Source organism: Lindgomyces ingoldianus (assembly GCF_010093535.1).
Source record: "Lindgomyces ingoldianus strain ATCC 200398 unplaced genomic scaffold BDR25scaffold_8, whole genome shotgun sequence".
Taxonomy (NCBI): Eukaryota; Fungi; Ascomycota; class Dothideomycetes; order Pleosporales; family Lindgomycetaceae; genus Lindgomyces; species Lindgomyces ingoldianus.
In genome coordinates, this window is record NW_022985169.1 from 261,367 (window position 1) to 285,854 (window position 24,488).

At 49.6% G+C, this 24,488-nt stretch overlaps 7 protein-coding genes across 7 annotated transcripts; 4 read left to right on the forward strand and 3 right to left on the reverse strand.

Moving 5' to 3' along the window:
* Window positions 1-707: 707 nt before the first annotated feature.
* BDR25DRAFT_352106 (uncharacterized protein) lies at window positions 708-1,718 on the reverse strand (the record flags this gene model as incomplete). Its single annotated transcript, XM_033694974.1, has 8 exons — window positions 708-815; window positions 843-880; window positions 930-989; window positions 1,022-1,067; window positions 1,112-1,192; window positions 1,253-1,394; window positions 1,423-1,616; window positions 1,680-1,718. The coding sequence occupies 8 exons, from the start codon at window positions 1,716-1,718 to the stop codon at window positions 708-710; spliced, it is 708 nt and encodes a 235-aa protein (XP_033550457.1).
* Window positions 1,719-2,915: 1,197 nt separating this feature from the next.
* BDR25DRAFT_340957 (TPR-like protein) lies at window positions 2,916-6,624 on the forward strand (the record flags this gene model as incomplete). Its single annotated transcript, XM_033693559.1, has 3 exons — window positions 2,916-3,444; window positions 3,504-3,651; window positions 3,699-6,624. The coding sequence occupies exons 1-3, from the start codon at window positions 3,000-3,002 to the stop codon at window positions 6,622-6,624; spliced, it is 3,519 nt and encodes a 1,172-aa protein (XP_033550458.1). The 5' UTR covers window positions 2,916-2,999.
* A 1,061-nt stretch (window positions 6,625-7,685) lies between these two features.
* Window positions 7,686-8,375, reverse strand: BDR25DRAFT_386431 (uncharacterized protein; the record flags this gene model as incomplete). The annotated part of the gene is made up of 2 exons (XM_033698003.1): window positions 8,104-8,375; window positions 7,686-8,049 (listed from the first exon to the last, which is right to left on the reverse strand). Exons 1-2 carry the CDS (start codon window positions 8,295-8,297, stop codon window positions 7,686-7,688), a joined length of 558 nt encoding a protein of 185 aa, XP_033550459.1. The 5' UTR covers window positions 8,298-8,375.
* Window positions 8,376-9,588: 1,213 nt separating this feature from the next.
* BDR25DRAFT_256423 (HAD-like protein) lies at window positions 9,589-10,658 on the forward strand. The gene is made up of 2 exons (XM_033686407.1): window positions 9,589-9,716; window positions 9,774-10,658. Exons 1-2 carry the CDS (start codon window positions 9,708-9,710, stop codon window positions 10,509-10,511), a joined length of 747 nt encoding a protein of 248 aa, XP_033550460.1. The 5' UTR covers window positions 9,589-9,707; the 3' UTR covers window positions 10,512-10,658.
* Window positions 10,659-14,015: 3,357 nt separating this feature from the next.
* Window positions 14,016-15,657, forward strand: BDR25DRAFT_216857 (uncharacterized protein; the record flags this gene model as incomplete). The annotated part of the gene is made up of 5 exons (XM_033684891.1): window positions 14,016-14,147; window positions 14,200-14,337; window positions 14,388-14,675; window positions 14,732-15,066; window positions 15,120-15,657. The coding sequence occupies 5 exons, from the start codon at window positions 14,016-14,018 to the stop codon at window positions 15,655-15,657; spliced, it is 1,431 nt and encodes a 476-aa protein (XP_033550461.1).
* A 774-nt stretch (window positions 15,658-16,431) lies between these two features.
* BDR25DRAFT_386435 (Zn-dependent exopeptidase) lies at window positions 16,432-18,007 on the forward strand (the record flags this gene model as incomplete). The annotated part of the gene is made up of 1 exon (XM_033698004.1): window positions 16,432-18,007. The coding sequence occupies exon 1, from the start codon at window positions 16,529-16,531 to the stop codon at window positions 18,005-18,007; it is 1,479 nt and encodes a 492-aa protein (XP_033550462.1). The 5' UTR covers window positions 16,432-16,528.
* Window positions 18,008-18,270: 263 nt separating this feature from the next.
* Window positions 18,271-23,796, reverse strand: BDR25DRAFT_124163 (uncharacterized protein). The gene is made up of 7 exons (XM_033683747.1): window positions 23,420-23,796; window positions 23,329-23,369; window positions 22,009-23,276; window positions 21,561-21,950; window positions 20,559-21,507; window positions 20,218-20,366; window positions 18,271-20,166 (listed from the first exon to the last, which is right to left on the reverse strand). Exons 1-7 carry the CDS (start codon window positions 23,561-23,563, stop codon window positions 18,284-18,286), a joined length of 4,824 nt encoding a protein of 1,607 aa, XP_033550463.1. The 5' UTR covers window positions 23,564-23,796; the 3' UTR covers window positions 18,271-18,283.
* Window positions 23,797-24,488: the final 692 nt, after the last annotated feature.

Genomic DNA, 24,488 nt, shown 5'->3' on the forward strand with positions numbered 1-24,488 from the left:
ATGAGGTTTTGTCGGATCTTTTCGACCCAGTGAACTGCTTTAGGGAGAATTGGGGCCTCCAAGTTGGAGAAAACTGTTGCTGAAGCCATGTTCCTGTGGTGGAAAAATAATGAAATGGGGTTTTTGACAACGGAATATGTTCTCCGTGTAGAATGACTATTCATTCGATGACTTAGATAGAGAACCCAAACACTGATTGACTCACAATGGGGATTGGTTAGCCGAACCATATAGAAGCCAAGAGATTTTCTTCGGTATGTCTGTTGGGTGCAGAAAAGGGCGGAGAGGTGGATGCCTGGACCTGGGGCAGTCAAGGCCTCAGGTGGGGGCTGTGGCTGACAGCTGTGCCCGACGCCTCATAACGCCACATCACGTGATGGGTTCTGACCTCTTCACTACTAAAGAATAGCTTTAGAATATACACGATGTTGCAATTTAGCTTGACCAATATTTCGGGTTCTCCCTCTAAAGATGATTTCGGTGATCACAGTTCCTTCACACTGGTAAAAATGTTTGCCGGAGTTCCTCTAGCTACTTATATGTTGTCACACCACTTGGTTGTCTTTCGAGAGAGTACCTAAGGGCTTCAGCAACCGCCAAGACCAATTGCTCATTACATCGTTCATCCCGAAAACCCAGAATCAAACCCTAACACTACTTCCTGTTGTTTTACCCCAACTAGTTCTAAGTTTGCCTAAGACCTGCTGTCAATCTCGCAAACAAAATGCAGGTCTCCTCATATTATCACAATGCTTTTGCCGAGACCACAACATGGACCAAAAAGATATATACAATCTATTGGTCGTTACCCATATCTACAATGAAGCACACCGCCTCCTTACCACCCATTGCACAACACACTGCTCATTCACAACGTCTACTGTCTGGCCGTGGATTGATATGATTGTCTAAAACTACAAATATTAGACCAATAAATCCTAGCCCGTCTCCCAGAAGGGCTTCAAAAGAGCACCTAACCCACAGCTCCCCTAAAAACATCACCCCCCTCACGCTTACTCACCATTGTCTCCTTCCAACCTTTGCTCATCACCAGTCTCCTCACCCAACTAATCCCAGCGCTCCATGCTAAGATAAAATATTCTTCCTCGACAAAATCGAATTCAACCTCAACGGGACACAAACGCTGTGCTTGTACTCGAGCAGCCAACTCCCCCCTTCCACCTATTTCCACCTATTTCAACGGTCTACGAATTTAAAGAGCTATAAAATCGTGCTGTATTTTTCGTTATACAGCGAAACTACTCGCTCGAATTAGCATCTTTACGCGTATTATTGCATTTGATAGCATAAGCCTGGGTGGTGGTGCAGCGGAAGAGTGATGTCTTGATGCGGAGCCTCTAGGGGCAGCCATGATATATAGAGAGGTACAGGCACTGGTAGAGAGTGGATCGGCCTGATTACAGATAGTATCGGCGCCTTGGATAATGACTAAGTTGAGAAATATTTCGCCGCCAATGAGGCATCATGGTGTTTGTGGGGCTTGTTTCTAAGCTCAGGCAAGTGGCGAGTGTTTTCGGAAGACCGCCGGTTGAGACGAATGAAGAAAACAGCCAACTATTTTCCACTCGAGGACTACCCAACAACAAAGCTTTGCCCTAGCGTGTATCGCAGAGGAGTGGAAGAACAGGTATGAGTTTGTGTTTTGGTGAATCTCAGACCCACGTTCTGGACGCAACGTGAGTCCTCCAAACTCCCATCAAGGGATTAGAATAGAATGTTACATGGTTTTGGTAGGAGAGATGACATTCTTGAAAGTCGTGAGCACTGCGACGAATGGGTTTTTACACTAATTCTGAAATAGAAGGGCGCGGATGATCTTAGGAGAATTGTGCGGGTGGAAAATCTGGGGAGATATAAGGGAGAGGAGACAAAGGTGGGGATGGAGGCAGAGATTATGTTGAAGGTTGAGCTGCAGTTTTCGCTAGGGAAAGGGGATGGAGAAGAAAGGAGGGGTATGTGGACGGCGGTGAGCAGGAGGTAGGCTCGTGCGAACGCTCCTTTCCTAATAAGTCGCTTCGTTTTTGTTCTTGTAGTTTGGTGGTGGTTTATAGGGTTGTCAATGAAAATTGTACGAAATTGCGTGCGTACTTCTAAGAGTAATGTAATGATGCTGTCACTAGTGTAACGTCCCTCCCTGTGTGGTGAGAATCCTTCCGTGCCGAGAAAATGATTAAGGACTTTAAGCAATTCAGGCTCTGTACGCACGTTAATATTTGCTATATTTCTGTATAAGTTGTGTGCTATAGCCACCCCTAAACATTGAAACCCCTCCTACCTGGGAGGTTACGATTGCTTTATTACTATTATCACACCTTCGCTTAATATCGTTAAGCGTAGTGGCAGTGTGGATATATGGCTGTAGAAGAAAGGGTAGGTGTACGGTTGGAGGAGGGTATGCCTAGGTCGTACGCAGGTGTTACAGTCCGATACGGTGTGGAGGGGATTTCAGAGGGGCGATATCGTGCTTCAGTGCACTCTGAGTGAATGGTGAGGAGTACGGGGGAGCGCTTGGGTTAGGAAGGATAACAGAGTAGTATTGGACAGTTCAGGTATCTGTGCAATGCTACGCCCCTCCAGATGAGGGGTGGAGTGGTGCCTATATTATAAGGTTTCGCCGGCCATCCTCCCTACTAACACTCCCCAGTTCTCAGCAAGTGCCGTCTTTGCGTCTGTTAGCAGATTGAATTTGCCAGGCTTCTTGAACATCGTTCATTGGCACACTTGTCATCCGCCCCATGTGAAAATACTTAACTGATTGTGCAATACGAGGTATGCTGTTTTTAGTTTTCGTGGCACTAGCCTAACATGGCAACGCCAAAACACGCCACTTCAGCTTCGCTAGGCGCAGCTGTAGCCTGCCCACTTAATGGACTCTACCCAAACGCTATTGGCGTCCTCGATACCCTCCTGTGGATATAACTCGTTTCTTCTTCCCACAAAAGAAGTTCGCCTCGTGCCTCGAGAGTTGTTGCGATAAGATGGCGGAAGCGGTAGCCGTAGTTGGCATCGTCGCCAACATAATCCAGCTCGTTGGGTTCGGCTCCAAGGTTCTGAAACGTCTTGAAGAATATCAGTCCAGGTTAGGAGAGATCCCAGAAGCGTTCCGCCACATTAAAACCGAGCTCCCTGTACTGCTAGATGCCCTCCAGGAGACGAAAGCATCGATTGAAGCTGGATCTATGCAAGATAAATCCCGAATAGCGCTCCTGCCTGCTATTAAAGGGTGTGCAGAACAAATAAAGGCACTAGATGATTTAACTAAAAAAGCACTACCTGCATTAGGTGACTCCTGGGCTAGAAGAAGTAGGAAGGCACTTGGGAGCCTTCGGTATGACGCAAAGGTAGAGAAGATAACCGCGGTAGTCCGGGGGTATATCCAGACCCTAACATACCACGCTGCCACCTCGCTAAGACCCTTAGCAGGTATGATCCTTCTACACTCTATGCAGCATACTTACAATCTAACGCTCCATTCCTAACAGACCGAACCCTGGCCCGACCAGCCCCGTCCTCCACCGTTCCCTTCAGGCGAGATCCACACTTTGTAGACCGCCACATCCTTTCTGAAATACATTCTAAGAGTCAACAGTCTGCGTTTAGAACAGCACTTGTTGGCCTTGGTGGCGTGGGGTAAGCCTAGTTTCCTCCCTGAAAGCATTATCTAACAGGTTCAAAAGGAAGTCGCAGCTTGCTATTGAATACTCTTACCAGGTACGAGAAAAGTCGCCAGCTACCTGGGTCTTCTGGGTGCATGCAAGTACCAGAGCAAGGTTCGAGGAAGGCTACCAGAAGATTGCCGAACGAGCTAGGCTTCCTAGCTGGGATCACCCAGATGGGGACATTCTAAAGCTTGTCCACAGCTGGCTGTGCGATGAGGCAAATGGTCGCTGGGTGATGATCATCGACAATGCAGATGATCTAGGAGTCTTTCCCCGTTCGTCACAGAGAAGTAAAAGTAATAAAGATGATAGCAAAAATGCAACGGCCTCTTTGCTAGAGTTTCTGCCTCAGTCAACAAATGGGTCTATCCTTATCACCTCCCGGAGCCGGGAGGTCGCTTTCCGACTGACGGGAAGCTACGCAGACATCATCAGAGTTCAACCAATGGACCAAGCACATGCTCTGGCCTTGCTCCGAAACAAGCTTGAGGAGAGGTTTGAACAGGACGATGCGGCTGCGCTTGTTGAAGCGCTTGACTACATGCCCCTCGCTATCACTCAGGCCGCCGCTTACATTAGCCGGAGAGCACCGCGTGCTACGATGTCAAGATATTTGCAGGATCTCCGCAAAGGCGACCAAGAGAGAGGGAAACTTCTGGAAATGGATATTGACGACTCCCGTAGGGACGGAGCGGCGTCAAACTCTATTATTGCTACCTGGCAGATATCTTTCGAGCATATCCGTACAGCAAAGCCTTCGGCAGCACGGCTGCTGTCACTCATGAGCCTTTTTGATCGGCAGGGGATTCCAGAGTCCCTGGTTAGTGGTCGCTATCAAGAGGACAACAATGCCAGCCCTGACTTTGAGGACGACTTGAACACGTTGACGAGTTTCTCTTTAGTTGCAACAGACGTAGACGGGCACCAGTTTGAGATGCACCGGCTTGTGCAGTTCTCAACAAGAAAATGGCTGGAGCTACAAGGCGGAATGGAGGGCTGGAGGGAAAAGTACGTCAAGCTTATGGATGATAGTTACCCGGTAGGACGGTACGAGAACTGGAAAGTATGCCAAGCGCTGTTCCCGCACGCCCAAGCAACAGTAGCGTGTCGGCCAGCTAGCAATGGCGCTCTAGAGACATGGGCATCGGTTCTTTTCAAAGCTGCATGGTATGCAGATGATATGGGAAACTATGACGTAGCGCAGGAGATGGGTCGAAGTGCTTTAGAGGCAAGGGAGACTGCTTTAGGAGCAAATCACCTAGACACGCTCAGCAGTGTCAGCAACCTTGGATTGGTGTTGGAGAAGCAGGGCAAGTACGAAGAGGCCGAGGCAATGCACCGGCGGGCGCTGGAAGGATATGAGAAGGAGCTCGGGCGAGACCATTCACACACGCTCACCAGCGTCAGCAATCTTGGGTTGGTGCTGGAGAGCCAGGGTAAGTACGGAGAGGCCGAGGCAATGCACCGGCGAGACCTAGAAGGATCTGAGAAGGTGCTTGGGCGAGACCACCCAGACACTCTCACCAGCGCCAGCAACCTTGGGTTGGTGTTGGAGAGACAGGGTAAGTACAAAGAGGCCGAAGCAATGCACCGGCGAGACCTAGAAGGATCTAAGAAGGTGCTTGGGCGAGATCACCCAGACACCCTCACCAGCATTAGCAACCTTGGATTGGTGTTGGAGAAGCAGGGCAAGTACGAAGAGGCCGAAGCAATGCACCGACGGGCGCTGGAAGCAAGGGAGAAGGTACTTGGGCGAGACCACCCAGGCACTCTCATCAGCATCAGCAACCTTGGGTTGGTGTTAGAGGGGCAGGGCAAGTACGAAGAAGCCAAAGCAATGCACCGGCGAGACCTAGAAGGATCTGAGAAGGTGCTTGGGCGAGACCACCCAGACACTCTCACCAGCGTCAGCAACCTTGGGTTGGTGTTGGAGAGGCAGGGCAAGTACGAAGAGGCCGAAGCAATGCACCGACAGGCGCTGGAAGCACGAGAGAAGGTGCTTAGGCGAGACCACCCAGACACTCTAACTAGCGTCAGCAACCTTGGGTTGGTGTTGGAGAGGCGGGGCAAGTACGAAGAAGCCAAAGCAATGCACCGGCGAGACCTAGAAGGGTCTGAGAAGGTGCTTGGGCGAGATCACCCAGACACTCTCACTAGCATCAGCAACCTTGGGTTGGTGTTGGAGAGGCAGGGCAAGTACGAAGAGGCCGAAGCAATGCACCGACAGGCACTAGAAGCACGAGAGAAGGTACTTGGTCGAGACCACCCAGACACCCTCACCAGCGTCAGCAACCTTGGGTTGGTGTTAGAGAGGCAGGGCAAGTACGAAAATGCCAAAGCACTGCACCAGCGGGCGCTAGAAGCAAGAGAAAAGGTACTTGGGCAAGACCACCCAGACACTCTCACTAGCGTCAGCAACCTTGGGTTGGTGTTGGAGAGGCAGGGCAAGTACGAAGAGGCCGAAGCAATGCACCGACAGGCGCTGGAAGCACGAGAGAAGGTGCTTGGTCGAGACCACCCAGACACTCTCACCAGCGTCAGCAACCTTGGGTTGGTGTTGGAGGGGCTGAGAAAGTATGAAGAGGCCGAAGTAATGCACCGGCGGGCGCTGAAAGCAAGAGAGAAGGTACTTGGGCGAGACCATCCAAACACGCTCATCAGCATTGGTAACCTTGCATTGACGCTCGACAGTCAAGGAATATTTGTGGAATCAGAGAGACTAGGGGCAGAAGCACTGAGTATGAAGGAGGTAGTTTTTGGCATCGACCATCCAGAAACACTGGTTAGCATGCACAACCTAGCGTGGACATGGAGGTCTCAATGCCGTTACGATGAAGCTATCAAGTTAATGGCTAATTGTGCCAACTTACAGCGGAGAAAACTTGGCAGAAATCATCCGTCTACACTACAGTCTCTTGGTACTTTGGAAGCGTGGCAAAATTGAAATAACTTTCCTCGTACGGCACACATTCATGTTTTGCCTTGGCTCATAGATCTTCCCGAAACTCTTCTCTTCGTCTGCTATAATTGTAGAACTTTGGGTGCAATAAAAAATTTAACATTACTGTTTAAACAATTGTTATGTTGCTCTCTTTTGGAAAATTCCCTTTGGTATAATTTACCTTTATACGCAGATTTTGTAGTCGCGCTTCCTACATGCAATAGTAGTCGGATGGTCTAGCTATAAAATCTTTAGATATCTGTTGTATGCGGTCTGGTACAAATCCTATGCCGATCTGTCTTGTTATCATTAGTAGAGAAGATGAGCTCAGCAATATACACTGATACCCTGCCAGGCTGTATTATACAGCTGATTTGGCATCATAGTGTGGGGCGAATGACAAATGTACCACATAACAATATGAAAGAAGCCCGCGGCAAACTTGGTCTCCTAATGGACACGAAGCCGGCACTTCCTAAGAGCCCACGAGAGCTAGCAGGCCCGCCCCGGCTATATCCTTGTGAGGTGGCGAATTCTGTACGTTGTTTTTAGAGAGTCGAGTCGGTTGACTGGAGGTATGGCTAAGGGTAGGCTAGATAGCAAGGCTGCGATATATTCCTTGGATTGAATCGTAGAGATTCAACCGCATAATTCAACACTGGCAAGACGTGAATCAGGGATATTGGCTGTGGGATGAAGACGATTACGGTGTAGAAATATGCCGAAACACAACCGAGGATTCTTGTATATACGAAATTATCAAATACAAAAGAAGAAGCAAAAGAAAAGAAAAGGAGAAGGTGAGAACAAGGCTTCAACTGAAGGGAGAGTGTTTTTTGATCTCCGTTGCGAGTGGATTCAACGAGATTAGGTCATCCATAGGGAATAAAGGTATCGTCGAAGCCCGCATCTTTATTAATTTCTCCAGACCCATTTCCACACCTACGTGAGCTGCTGTTGCTTCCTCCTAGGCTGCTCTCAGTTGCATTTGACACGAAATCGAATCTTGAGCCCAGGCCGAGTTTGCGAACACTAGGATCTTAGGTAGCCATCCAAGGCCTGACCTACACCATTACGAAATCGACGCAATTCTCATATGTCTGCACAGCAGCCGTCCCAAACCAAAACCATTGCATCACGCATTCACCAGCAACCGCGCACTTTGCCCCGAGATTCGCCGGCATGGTGACACTGAACGCAGTGTTATTCAGCGGGAGGACCGCCAAGTTCTCATCAGCATAGCTATCAAACTCAATGAGCGGAGGTCCGACCACCGTATTCGTAGCCGTATCGATAATCGAAACGTTCGCCGGGCCCTCATGAGGAATCGGAAGCTGGACTTCGAAGTTGACAATTTCGCCAGCCGTAAATTGTTGGACGTTAGCTTGGTTGTCGGCGAATTGTGCACCTTTGCACATGAAGATGTTACTAGACAGCGTTGTTAGTACTCTAGAGCCGTAACTTTTAGGGACTAAAGCATACCAGTTGGCGGCACCGTTAGATGGGATGTTCTCGAGAGGGCCGGTTCCGTCGGCAAGAATGGCAGCGACAGCCGGGGCTCCGCAGACTTTTTGCATGGCAGCACCGGGCTGACGAGACGGAGGACTTGTTACATTGCCGTGTGCAAGGACCGTGGCCGTGAAAATGGCCGTGGACAAGAGAGCAGACACGCGCATCTTGAAGAATTGAGCTGCGGTTTAGCGATAGAGTCGAACGAGGACACTGGAGTTGGGTATCTTTTTTGCGGAAGAAAATAAAATAGAAATCTATAATAACGAGTGACCAGCACAGAGAACAAAAAGCGAAGGCAAGACAGGATAGAGTGCTAGAGGGACGCGACGCAGAATAAAGGTACACCGGAAGACGGAAGGCCGGATCGATTCTACGATTCTTCCCTACCTGAAGCAGAGAAATGCGATGCTGGCGCACAGAAGAGGTTTACGGAGAGCGATGAAACGATATTCCTTCATGCCTTCCGCGTTTGATGTCCTTCAAGTGTGTTGTTTGTAATTTGTACTCAAACACAGAAGTAACTATGTTTTCAAGCATTTGTCTGAGCGTCTTGCCAGGAGAGTGAGCTACAGTGCAATCAAAAGGTCAAAGGTGATTGATATCACGATGCGCTCTCTCCAAGCGACGGTGCGGATGCTAGCAAGGTGGTGGGTTGTCGAAAGCCCATCGCAAGATGAATGGAGATGTTTGGCTAACTCAGAGGAGGCTTGAGGTAACTTGGCAATGGCTTGGCGTTTCACCAAGGGCTTGTGCTGTCGCGGCGGCGTTTGAGGACCGTTTAACTTTCTCGATCGGCTAAGTGTGTTGTCCAAGCCTCAGGTAATTACACCCGGGTCACGTGTGGGGAATAAGCGCGAGGAGACCGTTTTAGGAACGGAGACCAGCCGCAAATTGTAGTTCACCAAAGGACGAGGAAGATATGCTGTGGGCATTGCGGCATTTTTCTTGTAGAAAGGAAATTTTCGGGCTCCCTTCAATGGCTACATATTCTAGGTTGTAAAGTAAATCGATTTTTGCTATATGACGGTCAAAATGACAGACGAGCTCCTGCTTCCGAGGAGATGCGTAGGGTTGGTCCAAAGAGAAACCGGAGATAGAGGCCTTCCTCTAGCGAGCCTCTTGGTACGACTTTGGAAGAAATTTTTCCGGAAAGAAGCAACGATGACGATGCGTGGGGTCAAGTATTGGACGTGGGCTGTTTTGAAGATGGGATGAAAGAGGGTGATAGCTATCGAATTGAGTAGATGACGCCTAAGGTGCAACTCAAAGCTCTCCATGATGAATGATCTTACCGAGACGCATCCGGATGCAGGAGTGGAATCACGTTCCTCAGATGATGATGCCCAACGGAAGTGTCCAGTCGGGACACGTGAAGGAAGCTCGCGTAGGAGCCAATGACGTAAAGCCGCGTCTTGGAACGCCCTCATTGTTGCCGCGCCGTCTGCCAGCTCACATCCTTCACCTTTCCACTAGACAAACACTTCCCGTCTCCCTCGCAGCCCAGTCCGCTCGATAGCTCCCTCAATTGCACCACCAGTACCCTTCAAACCACAAATCTTGCATCAGCCGTCACAATGGGCAAGGTAAGCACCCAAGGCTGCTGCCCCACCATACAATGCCCCGCGTTAACATGTGAACAGGCCAAATATATTCTCCTCGACTGCGACAACACGCTCGCCCAGTCAGAGCATCTAGCTTTTGAGGCTTGTGCCGATCTGACCAACGAGGTCATGGAGAAGCACAACATCGAGACCCGCTACACGGCCGAGTCCCTCCTCGACGACTTTGTTGGCCACAACTTTCGTGGTATGTTAAAGGGCCTGCAGGCGAAGCACAGCTTCACCATGACCGACGACGAGCTTGAAGACTTTGTAGAGAGGGAGTTGGGTGCTGTCACCAAGAAGCTCAGCGAGAAGGCTGTTGAGTGCCCAGGAGTGACGAGGGAACTTACCACCATCAAGGAGCAAGGATACCCTATGTCTGTTGTCAGCACCTCTGCAAAGAGCCGCGTTGTGGCTTCCATCGAGAAGATTGGCATCGCCCACTTCTTTCCCAACGAGCATGTCTACTCAGCCGCCACCTCTCTCAGCCCCCCGAGCTCTAAGCCCGACCCCGCCATCTACATCCACGCTTGCAAAGAGCTAGGCGTGAAACCGGAGGAGTGCGTCACTGTCGAGGACAGCAAGAGCGGAGCCACTGCTGCGATGCGCGCGAACATTCCGTGCATTGGCTACGTCGGCATCTACGGCATTGAAGAGGGCAAGGAGAAGATGGAGCAGATGGCTAAGCTGCTCACCGAGGAGACCAAGTGTGCTGCCATCATGTATGACTGGAGCGAATTCCAGGACTGCCTCAAGAAGATTGAGAGCAAATTGTAGGGTGCATGAGAAAAAGGCTGGACGATTGCGGGTATGCGACATTCCGGATGATGATGGCGGCATGAAGACGGCATGAAGACTCCAAAATAGACTCAAGAATAAAATGGATCTGGAAATGGTCTTCGGGTCCTTACCATATACTTCGTGCGTATCCATTCTATGTTGCCTTGGGTCGTGGACACTATGCCAAAATTTCAAGGCCAAAAGAAGGCTTGAACATGTGACAATGTGACAATGCATATTTCAAAAGCGCCTTCCTTTCGAAAGTTTCCCCTCCCGGTGCTTTTTGTACCCTGGAGGGCTGCCCAATCCACTAAAGGCTTGGCTCCCCTAGCTTGTGTATATACCTCCCTGGCCCACGGTTCAGTCATCCACCAATACATGAACACGTCGATAGAGTTGTCCACTCCAGGTAGAATGTCGATAGAGTTCTCCTTTATAGTCAGAATACTAGACCTGCCTGTCTGATCAGCAATTTTGCTCTTAAATACAACTCTGCTCAGGACAAGGAGTTGAATCAAGCGAACAGGCTGACTCGATTTAGAAGAGGTAGAGGGACTAATTTTATTAGGGAATCGCTTCACTTGCCAGCTAAGGCCTGAGATAAGTCAAGACTGCTAGAGCCTCAGTTCTATGGCTTCCCAAACTTGCCCACTTTACAGGCATGTTTAGATGGCTCGGAGGCGCAGACCGCTTTTCTACGGTATTTTACATCGTTGGTTGATAGGTTTTGCGCGAATTACTTATCACACAGTCTCATTCGACCTCGTTTAATTATCGTAGGAGAAGTGGGGTAACACTCCATCCGGGAACTAGCCCCGATGAATGATCTTGTGTAAGATCTATTTGACGACGGGGAAGACGTTGGCGGAAAGGCGAGGATTTGGAACGAATACGGATGACGATTTCGAGAAGTCCGAAGGTGATACACTGCAATATCACCCACATGGCCACGCTTTTTTAGTCCCCAGACGGACAAAAACCCAGGTATAGCTAATGCTCAACAACAAAGTACCAAAAATCGCTGGATCATAACTTCGTTGCGGCTAAAACCCCTAAATGCGAGGTCATACATATCCTACATAGCGATAGCATTAGGAGGACATGGCGATGATACTTTGAGCAGCAATGACGTGGAGTTTACACTGTTCTGTGGAGACATAGATACAATTTCTGTGTTCTAAACCTCTCCGGGTACTTGTCCACCACAAGTACCACAACTTGGATCTTCTGCGCTTTAAGAGTAGTTCACGACGTATTCATAAACATTTATCCACCACAGCCTCTTTTAATTGTTCACAAAACGTATGCTGGGGTTAAAGTGGTGGAAACTTTGCTGTTGTGGAAGGACCCCAGCCTAGCCTTTTCTGTGGCAGCATACTTTGATTCAGGAGTGTGCGATCCAGACACTCTGGACCTAAATGGGATCATCGCCTTATATTCAGGGGGGTTCTATTGACGTTTCAAGCATGACACGTTTATCACTTCCTTCAAAGAGTACGTTTATCGCTGACTGCTATGAGTTCATGTACGACCCATCGCTGACGTATGGAGGCTGATGATGCGAAGATTTTGTTAATAGATCTAGCCGAATTTGACGAGGAACAAGCCGATAGTTTCTCCCTAAACTCATTCATTTATTTTTAAACAAGTCACCAAGCCCCATCATACGATACAAATGTGAATGTTGGACAAGACTCTCAGGTGTCTATGATCGAATCAGTCATCTCAACCCACCATTCTGGGACGTGGGTTGCGGATGTCAGTATTTTGGAGACCTTTGACCATGTTGCCGACAATATATTTCGGCTGGGGCCACAGCCGCCCTTCAGTCAATTACAGGATGGTATTCTGAAGGTAGAAGTGTGCTCTGTCAAGATATGGGACGAGGTACTGTACCATCCAACGGAGATGGCCGTTGTCAGAGCGCATGGCAATTGGCGCGCCCGTTTGGCCATAACCTCAGTGCTTGCACAGCGTATAAGGCCCGATAGTCAGATGTCAGTTATGGTATTCCCGCATAATGGTTGCTGGCAGTGCATGTGGGAAAACCTACAATTGAGGAATCTCAGCCGTGCGCCTTCAGTTACTAGAAAGTCGGCTCGAATGTTGGGAGTAGAGAAATTCAGAAAATTCCTAAAGAGTTGTAGTGCCTTGAGGTTCCGAAAGAGGAATTATAGCCACTAAAAAGACGTATGTCATTAAGCAGGGAAGCTCCAGGCAGGGCCTACAAGATGTGCCATTGGAATTTATGTCTAGTGTTTGAAGTCGCAGAGTTTTAGGGAGAGTTTAATCTAGTTGTCGATGTAATAAGTTGGTAACCCCTCGGCTCCCTTATTAATAGGCAGGTTGCTAGGGAAGAAGAGTTTCAAGCAATCCAGGGTCCTGTAATAGGACCTCAGCTTGTCGAGGTCGAGATGCTTGATTCAAGTCGCAATTCCTTCGTTATATAACATATTCGCCCTGACGATTCTATTCTTGCGCTTGTTCTTCTCGACAATCGATTGTTTGAACAAGAGCACCTTAGTGGCGCGCAGCCTTGTTGTGTGCACTTGCTAGAACTCAAATTGCCTAAGTAAGTATGTGGTGACGTCAGCTGAGAATATCCGCCACCCGATTGGCTGGCCTAAATCCTGCACCTCAAACTTCGTCTGTCCCTTTCATTGTCGTTCCTTCCTCCATACTCCCCACAACCACCTAGTCCACATCCATCCCAATGGCTACGCTACCCGTTCAGTCTTACTTCCGCTCATCCTTCATGATCATCCTCGCTTCATTGAACGAAGCCTGCAACGCGTTATCGAGCTAAATGAAGTTGCATGCGTTGCTTGTGGCGCATACAACACCTGATAAGGCTCTTCTTGCGGCATGCAGCCGTGAATGGCCTTCCCAAAAGCTCCGATGCCCCACGTAACCGTCCACGTGCAATGGTGCGACTGTATTGCTCCTAGAACTCAAAAGGGCAGTTTAGTTTTAGCCAGGTTTCGTCGTCTGCATTGTGCAGTCGAGAGTTTCAGCTAAGATGGAGACGGCTAACACCCTCTTATCAGGCCAAAAAAACCCTCTATCGCATTTTTTCCTTATAGATCTGCAATCTGGGCATGCTCGGTACTTGTCACGGTGCCACGGCGGGACTGGGGCATCGTTGTTCCGCCAAGCAGTCCAAATTGTTCTCCTTCCCCTTCAGTGTGCTCGTCACACCCCTCAAGCTTTCGTTTAATTTATGCACCCGAAAGTCCCACTCTCCAGGCACCTCGGTGCTCATCAATGTATGGTACGCTTGCCAATCATGATGTCGTGCTCGCTCAAGTTGACGTGGGCTATGCCAGCGCGATTTGGAAGGCAGACTGCCTATTGACCGGGTCGAGACATTTGCAATGCTTCTCGTCGAGACTCGGATCTCCCGCTTCCATGCTGTCCCATTGAGATATAAAGCCCTTGCACTTCATTCTTCCTTCTCTCTATCTCCTTCCCTTTCGCTTCCTCCAAGGGGACTAATTTGAAATGATAATCCAAACTCTCTTGCTCTCTCTGGCCGCTCTTGTGGCGGCCAAAGAGCTTCCCAAGGACCTGGTCAAAGCTGCTCAGCTGTACGACTCCGGCATCAGACATGCAAACAATATCGCCTTGAAGATGGTAGGCGCCACACACCCATACGATTCAGAGCTTGGCGTTGACATTCATCCAGGAAACATTCGCTCGGCAGGAGGCGGCGGGCAGACTCAACTCTGACCTGTATCCGGAGATCAAAGGTGTTGTCGAATGCATTAACGGCACCGCCATTGTCGAGCCCGGCAATGCTAATATGACTTTCCGATGCAACAATGTATATTTGACTCCGTCTTAGAATCTAAACTCTCTCCTAACCTGGACTAGATTGACCTTTATCACTTCCTTAGCCACGCCAACCTAGGAAGTAAGTTGGTTGGCGGTTCCTCTACTTGGGGGTGGACCTCCCCCGATGGCCGCGAATTTGTGGCCATTGGGCAAAGGGATGGTGCCGCTTTCGTAGAGATTAACAAACAGGGGAAGATGATATATCTCGGCCGTTTACCCGAGTACTCTATTCCGAGCCTGTGGCGTGAGATTCGTGGCTATCGAGACCTTATGATCATTGGTAGTGAAGCTCCAGGCCATGGCATTCAAATATTTGACATGAAGAAGGTTCGTCCGACTACGCTAGTTTGAATGAGGAGAAAATGTGTTAATAACTTGATCAGCTTCTGGACATTGATCCTGCGAGACCAGTTACTTTCAATAACTCCAAGGATCTTACTGGACATTTTGATGGCCTTCCGTGGGGTCGAACACATAATGTTGTCACTAATCCTGCAACGAACTTCATCTACTCAGTTGGGGCCCAACCAAGGAACTCCTCGTGCGCATCTGGAATCATCTTCATTGATATTAGCGACCCTTCTAATCCAACTAGCCCCGGATGCGCCTCTGCGGACGGTTATGTACATGACGCGCAATGCCTCATTTACAAAGGTCCAGACACTCAATTCGAGGGTCATGAGATTTGCTATGGCTACAACGAAGATACATTGACCATGTACGTCTCCTATTATTTACACCCAGAAGCTCCAACCTTGCTAAACTTCCCAGTTACGACGTCACGGACAAGAAGAAGCCTGTAATCCTTTCCATCACTTCCTACGAGGGTGCAGCATACACACACCAAGGATGGGTTCTGGATGCCAACAACCAACACTACCTCCTCCTCGATGACGAATACGACGAGTATGAGAAGGTCGGTCCCGGCAAAGAAGGGCATCCCATCACTTACATCTGGGATATCTCGTCTCTCAAGGCTCCTAAGCAAACAGGCTTTTACCGCTCTGGTGCCCGCGGCATCGACCACAATCAGTATGTAATTGATGGTTTCGCTATGCAGTCGAATTACGGCTCGGGATTCCGTGTCCTGGATGTTCGATCTATTCCGCAGGACCCTACTGGCAAAGGCGTCAAGGAAGTTGCTTTCTTTGATATTTATCCCGAAGATGATGCTGAGCTGGGGGGCGGTATTGTTGATTTCGTAGGTACCTGGGGTAGCTATGCGTACTTCAAGAGTGGGTATATTTTCGTTAATACGATGGAGAGGGGTGGTTTCGTGTTAAAGATGAAGGAAGGAACGCGTGTATGAAAGGGTTTAATAGAGTCATGAGGTGAAGACACGGGAGATTCAGGGTAGCATGATAATGCAAATAATAATCTCTCTTCAACACCTTGACGCCTATTAAGGGACACTAATATGGAGTTTTAAATCCGTGGTCAGTGCTGCTATAATATAATCAGGGAGTAGATAGCATGTTCTTGCAAGGTTTCTGTGATGACCTAATCTTCGGCGTTATGGTAAAACACAGGTGACGGCAATTGTTCTCGGTCTTTCCTTTATACGGAGATAATAGAAAATTTAGAGAGAAAACTAGGACACAACGGTGGAAGACACTGGCGTTCAGTGACCACGTGATAGCCCTATTGGGCTTAGTGCATTTTCGCTGAGTTTCCATCTCAAGGTCTATCTCACCCTTACCCTAGGCGCCAATCTTCCAAGTCTTCATTATGCCACTCAGACTCAGGATCACACAATCGACACCCAGAAGTACCTTCAGTGGGCGACGTTCCTTTCTCCAGGACGTTAGATTGTAGCCTTCCATGCCAAGCATTGCTCCCCGCGTCGATGCCCTTGGCGCAATCTTTCCTTCCCAATCAACCTTAATCAAGCCGGCTTCACCATGTGCCCAGATGCCCAGCGTCTAGATTCTTTTCATCTCCTTCCGGAATCTGCAGAGCTTCAAGATAGGCCAAGATGAGGTTTCCTATCTCCTGGTTCTTGGTCTTTTAACATGGAGCCTGGATGAAGTGCCCTAGGAGCTTCCTGACCAGGAATGGCTGCAGGGCGACCGGAGAATCATGTGGCTATTTACGGAGGATGAGTATATGAACTCTCGTACTTCCACTATGGATACAAGTCTGGTCTGCCAGATTTTGTCTTCACTCCTTCTGACGCCAACATGAAGGCTAGTCTGATTTTCGTGGCTGCTGGGCTTGCTGTTCCTGCGTTGTGCGCAGCGCCACTTGTCTCGTCAAATGCACTCCAGGAACTCATCACGCTTGAAGAACTTCTTGCAGGTTCTCAGAAGTTACAAGACATCGCAGATGCTAACGGGGGAAATCGAGCTTTTGGTGGTGCTGGCCACAATGCTACAGTCGACTATCTTTACACGACTCTTATGGCACTGGACTATTTCGATGTAACCAAGCATGCATTTGTCGAGCTTTTTTCTGGAGGATTTACCACTCTTTCTGCGGCTGGAGTCAAATATAATCCCGGTCTTATGACATATACACCCTCTGGGAAAATCAACGCGCCACTTGTCAATATTTCGAATCTGGGATGCGCAATATCCGACTTCCCCGCCAGAGTCACTGGCAACATCGCGTTGATATCTCGAGGTGAATGCCCCTTTACCCAAAAAGCCGCCAACGCGAAGACAGCCGGAGCCGCTGCTGCAGTTGTCTACAATAATCAAGCCGGTCAGCTCTCCGGCACCCTCGGCGGGGTAGGGAACTACGTCCCCATCGTTGGAATCAACCAAACCGAGGGCAATACCCTCCTCGCCGCCCTCTCAGCCGGTCAAGTCATCGCAGACCTCGTCGTAGAATCTATCATCGAAAACCGCACCACGTACAACATCATCGCCGAAACCAAAACTGGCGACCACAACAACGTCCTCGCCCTCGGTGGCCACACCGACTCCGTAGCCGCTGGTCCTGGCATCAATGACGACGGCTCCGGCACCATTGGTATCCTCAATGTCGCCGTCGCGCTTTCTAAATTCTCTATTAAAAACGCTGTTCGCTTCTGTTTCTGGAGCGCGGAAGAATTCGGAAAACTTGGGAGTTTCGCATACATGAAGAAGCTCAATCAATCCGCCGGCGAAGTCGCGAAGATCCGTGCTTATCTTAATTTCGATATGATCGCGAGCCCGAATTATGTGCTGGGGATTTATGATGGCGATGGGAGTGCGTTTAGTTTCTCTGGTCCGCTTGGGAGCGCGACTATTGAGAAGGATTTTGAGGATTTTTATAAGAGTAAGGGAGTAAATTCTGTTCCGTCTCTATTCTCTGGACGGTCTGATTACGCGGCATTCCTTGAAAACGGGATTCCCTCAGGTGGGTTGTTTACGGGAGCGGAAATAATCAAGACGGCGGAAGAAGCGGCGCTTTTCGGTGGCGAGGCAGGGGTTGCGTATGATGTGAATTATCATCAAGCGGGCGACAATTTTGCTAATCTTAATCATGAGGCGTACTTATTGAATACGCAAAGTATCGCGAACTCGGTGGCGAAGTATGCTCTGAGTTTTGAGGGGATACCGGCGGTGAACAAAACGACGAGGAAGAGGGGCGCAGAATATCATCATTATGTTAAGAAGTTTACGCAGAGTCATAGCCATGCAGGGCCGTGTGGGGAGCAATCGGACACTATGTAGAAAGGGGAAAATGAGGAATGAGACGATTGTCGTTGAAATGAGGTAGACCTTAAGAAGATGTTAAACGTACGAAGTGTTTGAGTAAACCTCTATATAGTATATGTATGTATATAGCGAATGTAGGCTTTGTGCGCGTGCATCAAGCGACGCACAAGCGATGTTTGTACAAAGAAAACCCCTCAAACGAACAAACTTTTCTGGTATCATCTTTCAGTCGGTCTGGTCCCATTTTCTGGCGTCTGCTCTTTGACTCGCATGCATTTATCATCATCACCGCTACGACCCAATGCTCCCGTCCCTTCGATTCAATCCCCCAGTTAGAGCACTCGCTTGCAGTCTGAACGCTCTCAAACTCCCAGTTGTGCTCTTGGTTCGCGAGTGACTCGCATCTGGGGTGGGAGCACCATTCGCAATGCCCGTCTTTGCAGCTGCGAACATCTGCATCAAACGCGCCTGATCAGGAGCCCCATCGCCACTCAACGGAGGAGTGGGAAGACCTCCAGGTGCGTTAGGAGCTTTCGGTCGGGTATTCAGCTTTGTCAGGAGTCCTGAAATAGCCGCTGCAGGAGTGAGAGACGTGGTTGTTGGTGTGGGCGTGTGACGACCCGGTTCAGAAGTCGCCGTATTACGCCGACGTTGTAAGCCCTGCAATTGCATATGCATTTGCACAGGGTATGTTGAACCCGATGTTGTTGAACGCCGGACTAGCGTTGGCATAGCTGCGATTCTCGAGGGTGAGCGGCTAGAGGAGCGACTGTGTGGTGGCGTCTGGATGCCGTGTTGCTGTCGGTCTTCTGCAATAGGGCTGTACACCTGCATAAGTTGCTCGAGATCCAGGGCTTGAGGAACTCGGCTGAGACGGCGGATGGCGCGTTTGTTATTGTCTATGAATGTTGACATAGCTTTCAGCGCTGTTCCACTTTGCTGTATTTCGTATGCTGACGTATCGCTGGGCTTCATTTCGGATCGGGCAGCGTGCTGTTCTGCAAGAGTCAGGTTTCGAGGGCGAGGGTTGGAGCGCGGGGAACTGTCGATGACATGTTGGATATCGCGGATGACATGTTCAAAGTCCACGGCCTCGTGGGCACGATTGTTGGCGTACCTCGGGGGAGATCCCATTGGGATTTCAGCCGCGAGGATGAAGAAGGTGCCATCACGTATCTTGTGTCTCAGGATATTCCATCTAGTTCGTGCGGGATGCACCTCCATTTCCGGCTGGAAGACAGAATAGCGTGCTAGCTTCGCGTAGAAGGCTGCGAGTCGGTTTGCCATGCGCTCAAGGATTTGCATTAGGAACGTTGAGAGCGCGGCAACTCGTTGCGTCTCCGATTGGGCTTCTAGATCCAAGATACTGTCAAATGCGTCCATGCCATTGCATGCATCGGTACGGATGTCCTCGAGAAACTCCATGTCGAATTCCACCGACTTACTCGCATACGCCCTAATCCCTTTCTCATGGAATCGAGCAGCTTCGCTGTTCGCAGTAAACTGTCCGATCTGCGAGATCTCATTGCACGCGGCCACTGCGTCGTTCGAGCCCTTGGCACGGGCGATGATGCCGAGGACATCGGGAAGCCGAGTCGAGCCTGTAGACGGGGAAGAATTTGCGAGGATGAACGATATTTTGAGGTACAATTCCTGGAGCTTCGCACCGAACAGCGCTGAGAAACCACTTTGAAGAAGTCTTGACTGGTAGTGGTAGAATCGACGGACGCCACCCATGTTAAACAAGTCTCCCTGGAACCACACATCTGGCGATCCTACAATCATTCCCACTTCGAAATGGGATGCGACAACTGTTTCGGTCGCGACACGGAGGAAGCTATTCCAGAGGTCGTAGAGCATGCTAAGGTCTTCCAAGTGAGAAAAGGTAGGCTTGACCCTTAGTTCGCCAATGAAGTATTTGTTGAGCAAAGAAGCCACTTCCGGGTTATTGGTGTGCGCAAGTAGGTCGAACGACTTTGAGCAGTCAACACCAGCATTAGATTTGATGATATCTGTTCCTCCAGGGTGCATAGGGCAGAAATCAGTGACATCATATACTTTCCCGTGAACTCCGATCCAGAGGCGAGTGTTCGGCCGATGCCCCGTGTGTAGGGCGAGCTGTGAAAGCGAGATTGTAGGGGTGTTGCAAGGAAGGGACTTAGGAGTCATGAATACTACCAAGTAATAAGCAGGACGTACTTCTTAGGTAAAGCACCGTTACTCACTGTCTAGCATGAAGCGACGCTCCGCAAATGCCGTATTGAGGATCATGTCGGTGGAATCCATGGTGCTGGTAACGTGGTTGTAAATTGCACGGCGGATGCCAGACATGACGGAGTCAAAGACCTCCACCGACCCGCATACGTATAAATAACTACATGCGATTGTTAGCACTGTGCAAACTTTATTTTAGTATATACCACCGAATATGAATGGATTGCACATAGATGTCCATAGAGTCGTTTAATACGCAGTCCCATCCAATCCAAGGTAGGCGGAAGAAGGCATATCTATGACCGAGGCTAATGCGGTGATTCGCACGGAGGCTGATGAAGGAAGTACCTACCCGCCGAGACCTCCTTGCTGCTTTGACATTACCATGTCACAAATTGCCGAGCCATGCTCCACAATCAAAGCGTCAATGTAACGTGGCGAGATTTCCCTTTCCACGAGATCTTGTTGAACAGGATCATAAACAAGCCCCCGTGAATCGCGCGAGAATGCAGTGTGAACTTCCATGAATCCTTCGTTGACGTACTGTCGAAGCTCATCCTCGTAACAAAATTTTTCTCTCGATTGCACACCAAGGTATAGGCTCATCTTGCCGAATGATCGTCCGGCTCGACATTGCCAAAAACTTCGGAAAGGAGCAATACCACTACCTCCAGCGAACATTGTTACTGGAGAGGTGTCGTCAACAGGTAGCTGGAAAGCAAAGGGCCGGGACACTCCAATAAGTAAATCATCATCGTCGAGTACATCCATCTCCTCGCCCACAAGCGGGTTCATGAAGCCACTGCTGACTCCATGGCGCATGATTTTCGAGTTTCCAGCAAAAGTGGAGCTCAATTGGTAGTCTGATCGAGAAATTGTTAGGTCCACGGTGCTTGGAAGGAGTTCTTCAGAATATGTGGAGATGCTGTATGTTCGGGGAACTTCAACCGAGATCAGGTCTGTAAGCCAAGCTAGGTTGCCGTCCAAGGCGAACGCCTGATCCCAGACTCTTGGAGATGTATCCTTTATAGCCGCTTGCAGTAGGTCGCCTAGTGACGCCCGAACAGGCCACTCATCCGTCGCCAAAACTTGTAGAATAGTGTTCGACGAGGCTCGAAGCAAGTTGTGAAGCTTCATGACAAGTTGAGAAGTGAGAGGTGCAAGATGTCCTCGTCGGAGAATGTCGATTACTCGAAGTTGAGGCTTCGTTGACAGGGAAATAGCACCCAAGTGGTCAGCAAAACGCATCCATTGGCGATCCAAAGTAGCGGCATCTTCGAGCATGTCATCGAGTCCCAGAGCTAACCACACTCAGTACAAGCCGGCCGAGAAACCCGGGGTGGAGGACACTGACCTGCTGCGACTTTGGCACATTCACTCCAGCTGTTTAGTGGCATCATCGCGAGTCGATCACCCGGTTGAAAGGTGATGCCTGTATCGTGAATATCCAGGGTGACCATGGCGGTTGAGCGAGACGGATCTGTGTCAACAAAGTTTCTGCTCAACAGCTTACCCTTGTACCGACACTCAGCAAATGTACCTCGTAATTCCTGAGGTTGGACATCGAGCTTGCCTCGGTGTGGCTCTAGGCGTTCTTTCATTGCATCTGAGAATGCTTGGTGAGTCTCTTCCCAAGGTCTCATCACATCTTTAGTACCCATGTCAGTCCCGCCAGTGTTTCCATTCGTCTCTGTACGTCCCGTCTTCCCGGCGACCTCAAGAAGGCCGAAGACTTTATACCGATCTAGAGAGTACTTAGTGATTAAGTATCTCGAGCATCGGGAATATTTGGCCATTCTTACGCGCTCCCATGAAGCCTCGTTCTCCAGTGTAGGCTTCCACAACTCCATCGAATACACCAATCAATCTCGGGTCTCCCGATGCTTTAACGAAAGCTGGGATCTGGTAATAGTTTTCCACTGCAGCGATGAATGCTCTTAAATTTGACGGAAGCCAGGCGCGTAGATGTGTGCCTTCTTCGCCAAGAAATGAAGAATAATTAGTCCGTCCTAAAAATGCGTCCATCAGTAAGAATGGTGGAAATTGGAGTCCGGAAGTTGCGGGGCATCGCTTTGACAGAGGGGCGGAGAATTTAGCCCATCGCACCCATTCCGCTGGGCAGATGTAGTTCTCGCCAGCGCGACTGTTTAGTGAAATGGAATTGAAAGCAGTGGGCATGCGCTCCAATATCTCTTTTAATCGAATGAGTTCTTCAAGAAGTCCCTGCTTGTTTTTCATCATGACATGTTCTTGGCAGGAAGCGATTGCGTCTACTCCGTGCTGGAAACTCAAATCTGTCTCTGCGACTCCTTTTAGAAAAGCTCTTTCCGCTGAATCGCCGAACATAGGCCACCGAAGATCCATGTTGTCGAAGCGGCCTACATATGGATACGTGGAGAGTGGGTCGCGGATGGTAATGTTGTATGAAGACTGATCGAAGAATGTGAGATGGGGTATTGAACGGCCCATACGGATACAGATCTGGACGTAAGGAAGGCCGATGCTTCGAGCGATACCTCTAACTTCGTCGCCGAGATCGTCGCTCATGTCAACATTGTCCAACTTCGGTGATCGTGGTGGAACGTTGATGCCTTCAGTCCCATTATTATTTTCTTCATATCTCCAAATCGAGCAAAGCATGCCCAGAGCAACTAAAGCGGCCCAGAGTGCCTTGTCTGGAATGATATCGGCGGTTCCCTGGACTAAATGCAGCGCAGCAATAGACTCGCGTACTCGGCCACGTGCTACGCAGCCTGGCATTCTCTCACAAAGGTCGGACCAAACACGGCCGGGGGAGTTTCGTAAAGCGCCCACAGCTTCTGTGGTATCCGGAGGACAGAAGCCGTATTCAGTACTAAGATAGCCATCGCGCCATCCAGTCTGAGGGCCAATTTCTTCTGCTCTCAGGAGTACTTGGCGAGCGGGCGCCCCTAGGGCAATGGCGAGCAAATCCTGGTCGCTGGCATTGAGTGAGTCGAGGCTCTTTGTGCCAGTGGAATTCTGCATCTCCTTAATTTGGCGCATAGAGGGCCCACTAGAGTAGAGAATATCATTGATGGCTTTTCGGTCCCTATCAATGCCAATTAGCATCAAATGGGGATATAAAAAATTGGAACGCAAACCTTTGACGAAGATGGTGCACCGGGTTAATATGCATTGGAATCTAGATATTGATCAGTATTTCCTGAATCCATCCGTACAGGAAGATCTCACGTCAAATGCTGCGTGAAGATCGCCAGGTTGAGCAAACCCTGAGAAGGTGCACCCTCGGGGACCCAACTTGCTACCAGGCCTTGAAGACATAGGACACAGTCTACCAGTCGCCCCAGGGGCCACTGGGCACCTTCTTTCAGACATCGTCGATTACAGGAGATCCTCAAGGTGCATGAGGCGTGTATGGAACGTGAGAATACCTAATATATAGATACTGATAGGGGTAGCGAAAATAGCCGAAGAATCTCGACTAACAAGATATATAAATCGTTTCGGTTCTTAGACACTAGCTGCGATAAAAGAGGATGGGAATAACTGAAAACCTCCAGGGCAAATATTACAAGATGTCCGTCAAGGACTGAAGAAGAGAATGAAGATGGAGAAAGAAACACAGCGACTTAGATGTGGGTAGCCCCCAAGGCGGCATCGTGAAAGGGGATCTACGATGCAGTTTTGAGCGCGCTAGACGAGCGTGTAATTGGGAAGAGCTGAATCACGCTGTGGAGCTGTGACATTGTCGCGTACGGCAACATGAAGCGGATGGGTGCAGACATCCTGTATACATGTGCTTGGCTGGAACGACAGGCTGTTTTGATGGTGGAGCCAAACGACTACGACGCCTTTTCCGAAGCCGCTCTCCCGCCAGTCAAAGGGTCCGATGAGGTCAACTGTGTCCGGAGAAGCAAATGCCAGCGCAAGTGACCATGCGCCCGGCAGCTCGCATCAAAGCATGGGCACCAGTGGTAACAGCGACATAGCCGTGATCGTGAGAGGGTGGAGGACACGCGTCGCGGGAGTGTGCGCCCTTGGCAGTCGGAAAATTCTTGGCAATCTGATGTCAAGCCACCATGCAAAGGGTTTCAACGGCTTGTGGGTGGCTGGCTAAGCGAACGGCGCCATCCCTTGATGCATGAACGGCTGCCTTTCCTCATCCAGCAGAAGCTCGAACACTCTTCTCACGAACTCTAACCTCTCGCGAATTCCCACGCCTTAGTAACATACATTATCTAATGCTAACTTACGTGACGTGGCTTTAGTACCGTCTTTCGAGGATCATGCCTCTCATATC